Source organism: Chrysemys picta, unplaced genomic scaffold (assembly GCF_011386835.1).
Source record: "Chrysemys picta bellii isolate R12L10 unplaced genomic scaffold, ASM1138683v2 scaf4583, whole genome shotgun sequence".
In the NCBI taxonomy this organism is placed as follows: Eukaryota; Metazoa; Chordata; order Testudines; family Emydidae; genus Chrysemys; species Chrysemys picta.
Window position 1 is genome coordinate 891 of NW_027057283.1, and position 3,110 is coordinate 4,000.

Here is a 3,110-nt window from a genome sequence, read left to right on the forward strand (position 1 = left end):
CATTCTAAACCCATTCCTGTCCTGAACTGCTGATGGAAGCTGCATTTGTTTTTTTCACATTCCACCCCAGAACTAGCTGCATGTGGGTAAGAGCTGAAGCAATCACAAAGTACACAGTCTGCAAGGCATGATGGGATCGTTCTAGATGAAAGGTGCAATAAGAAAGGTTTGGATAATGATAGGAACATGCTAAAAGCAGGCTCTGGAGACTGAGAAACAGGGCAAAGAGGTGGGAAGGACCAGTACGTTACTTTCAAGGTTATGAGAAAGCCTGAAGCAATAGATGGAGTGGAAGGCGCTTGAGAATTCCTGCTCAGCTGGGGAAGGCTGGGAAAACCTACATCCTTTGTACAGCAACTGGACTTTGGCCCAAATCTGGATGCAGACAAGTGGATGCAGAGTACACGGACTGCAGTGGAGCCAGCCCTCCAGCTCCCAGACACAGAGGGGGCACAGATAACCAGCACCACTGCCTCCCAGAGAAGCCAGAACATAAACAGTCAGCACCATTTTATGTAGGGTGCCCCCCTGAAGCAGTGCATGAGTAGCTGTGGCTTGCGGTCGCTGGGACAGACACCCCCACCCATACCCTGTTCCGGGGTGCGGGAATGGCAGCTCCTCGTGTTCCGGGGACCCAGCTTGCTCCCCACTCGCTCGCACCCACCTCCAGGAACTGGGCGCTGACTTTAAACTCTGGCACGGCTGTGCCACGCTCCTGCGCTGCCCGCTTGCGCTGCTCGATGCCGCTGAAGAGGTGGGAGATGGCCCGCGGGATGATCCCGTGCTCCTCTTCCGAGATGTTTGTGTCAAAGCCGGTGCCCATGGTGTACGTCTTCCCAGCGCCGGTCTGAAAGGGCACAGGACGGGCACTTAGACAGCCCCAGGGCGCATCAGCCTAAGAGCAGCCCCCTGCAGCTCCAGCCCTGGGCTGCCAAACCCAACCTGCCCCCACCCCTCCCTGACTATTCCCCAACAGCTCTCTTGATGTCCCAAAATCCCAACCCACAGCCCCCCCAATATTCCAGTCCTGGGCCTCTGCCCCTGCACCCCACCAACGAGCCTCAACTCCGACCTGCAGGCCCAGCCAAGCACCTTCCCGCATGGCTTTGCTGGTGCAGCCAGATAGCCCACAACTACTAACAGCCGAGCCTGGCTTCAGTGCAACAGCCCAGGTTTACCGCCGAGACACAGGACGGGGACAGCCGGTACCTGGCCATACGCCAGCACAGTGGCATTGTAGCCTTCGAAGCAGCCCTCGATGAGTTTGCTGACGCAGGTGGTGTAGAGCCGCTCCTGCCACGTGTCCAGGTCGAACACAAAGTCATAGATGAACGCCTTGTCCTTTCCCAGCAGCACCTGGGGCTCCCCAGGCATCACTGAAGTGTAGATGTGGCATCCCTCAATCTTCTCCTTTGACAGCTGGGGACGGATCCTGCCAGCGGGAGAAGACAGACAACTGAGGACACAACAATCTTACTTCTCCCAGAGCACCCTGCATCCCTGCAGCAAGGGGGACCACCTTGCCCACCAGTGAAATGCAGCCACCTCTGGGCTGCAACCTGGCAGCAGCTGCTTAACTACACAAAGTAACAGTCATAGGAGCCCAAGTTATGGATCATGACCCCCTGGGGCCAGGCGCTGTACAAACACAGAACAAGAAGAGGGTCCCTGCCCCAAAGAGCTGATGATCAATTGTGAGACAAGAGACCACAGGCGGCTGCTGACAGACGACGAGCACAAGGAAACACGGCCCTGCCCAAGGCTAACAGAAGTCTTAGAAGCACCTTTCCTATTTATTAATGGCTCCCTGGCCTAGTCAGACGCCTTTCTCCCTCCTCCTCCTCACATTCTGCTAGAAAGAGCAAGACCCATGTTTTCAGCACTGGCCTCTGATTCTGGAGGCTTCTCTTTCTGGGGAGCCCATTTTGAGACAATTGGGGCCCAATTCCCAGAGGTACTGACTGTCCCGCAGCTCCCACTGACGTCAGCTGGATTTCCTTGTGCTCAAACCTTCTGGGAAAAAAAATAATCAAGGCCCACTGTGTCTCAGGCTGGGCCCCCCAGAAGCAGAGGCACCCCAAATCCGTGGCTGCTATTGCAAGTTTGTGTTGACCAGCTCCCATTTTCATTTGCACAATAAGTGGGTCAGGTCAGAAGATGCTGGATGCTCCCCAAAGACTGTTCCCAGGGCAACTTGGGCCCTCGGGTGGATTATTTCTCCTTCCAGAGCTCTCTCCCACTCCTTTACTGCTTGCAACCCCTCACCCCATTAGAGACGTAGGGGTTCCAGCTGCTAATTTATGGCAGTGGGTGCATCCGAGAGTCCTAACTGGAATACGGGTTTGGATGACCTGGGCACGTACAAACTACTAGGACAGGTGACACCTGGTTTAGACATGCAGCTCCTCAATCTGCAAGGCATAGGTACGTAGCCCCCACATCTGCGCACAGCCCCAGACTGCACACCCAATTCAGGGATCTAGAAGAATGCATGCTCACTCATTTAAAATGTTCATTATAAATTCCCAGAGGGACCATTCTGATCAGACAGTCTCATCTCCGGCATAACACAGGCTTTCCCCAGTAACTTTGGAATCAATCCCATGACATGTGGGTGAGCTAAAGCAGATGTATTGGAGATGCACATTCTTGATTTCAAAGTTTCAAGGGATGGAGTATTCACCACAGCCCTGGGTAAGTGGTTCTGGTGTCTACTTACCCTCACTGTTCAAATAAAACACAAACCTGTGCTTTATGTCCAGCCTGAATTCATCTGATGTCAGCTCCCAGCCTGAATAACTCCTTGTTCCTTTGTCAGATAGACTACTGCAGTGCACATGTTCAATCCACATCATTAAAAGCTCCCTTGACGCAGTTTCCCATCGTACAAATTCGAGACTTAAACATTTTTGCCCAAAAAGAGTCATTAAAAATAAACCCCGGGGTAATCCGAATATTGCTAATCAAAACAGATAAGGGAAAGAGACAATACAAACTCCACACGAGCGAGACCGGGGAAGCCAGAGATGAAAATCAACCCAATCTGATCCAGGAAGGGAAGAGCTCTGCTAAGGGTCTTTTCAGTACTCACTCTCAAGTTCTTGATTACC

General features: G+C 52.9%; 1 protein-coding gene across 1 annotated transcript; it reads right to left on the reverse strand.

Annotated features, from left to right (window-relative positions):
- Positions 1–664: 664 nt before the first annotated feature.
- Positions 665–1,432, reverse strand: LOC135980579 (kinesin-like protein KIF21B; the record flags this gene model as incomplete). Its single annotated transcript, XM_065580517.1, has 2 exons — positions 665–847; positions 1,210–1,432. Coding segments are annotated over 2 exons (406 nt in total), but the record flags the coding sequence as incomplete, so codon positions are not given.
- Positions 1,433–3,110: the final 1,678 nt, after the last annotated feature.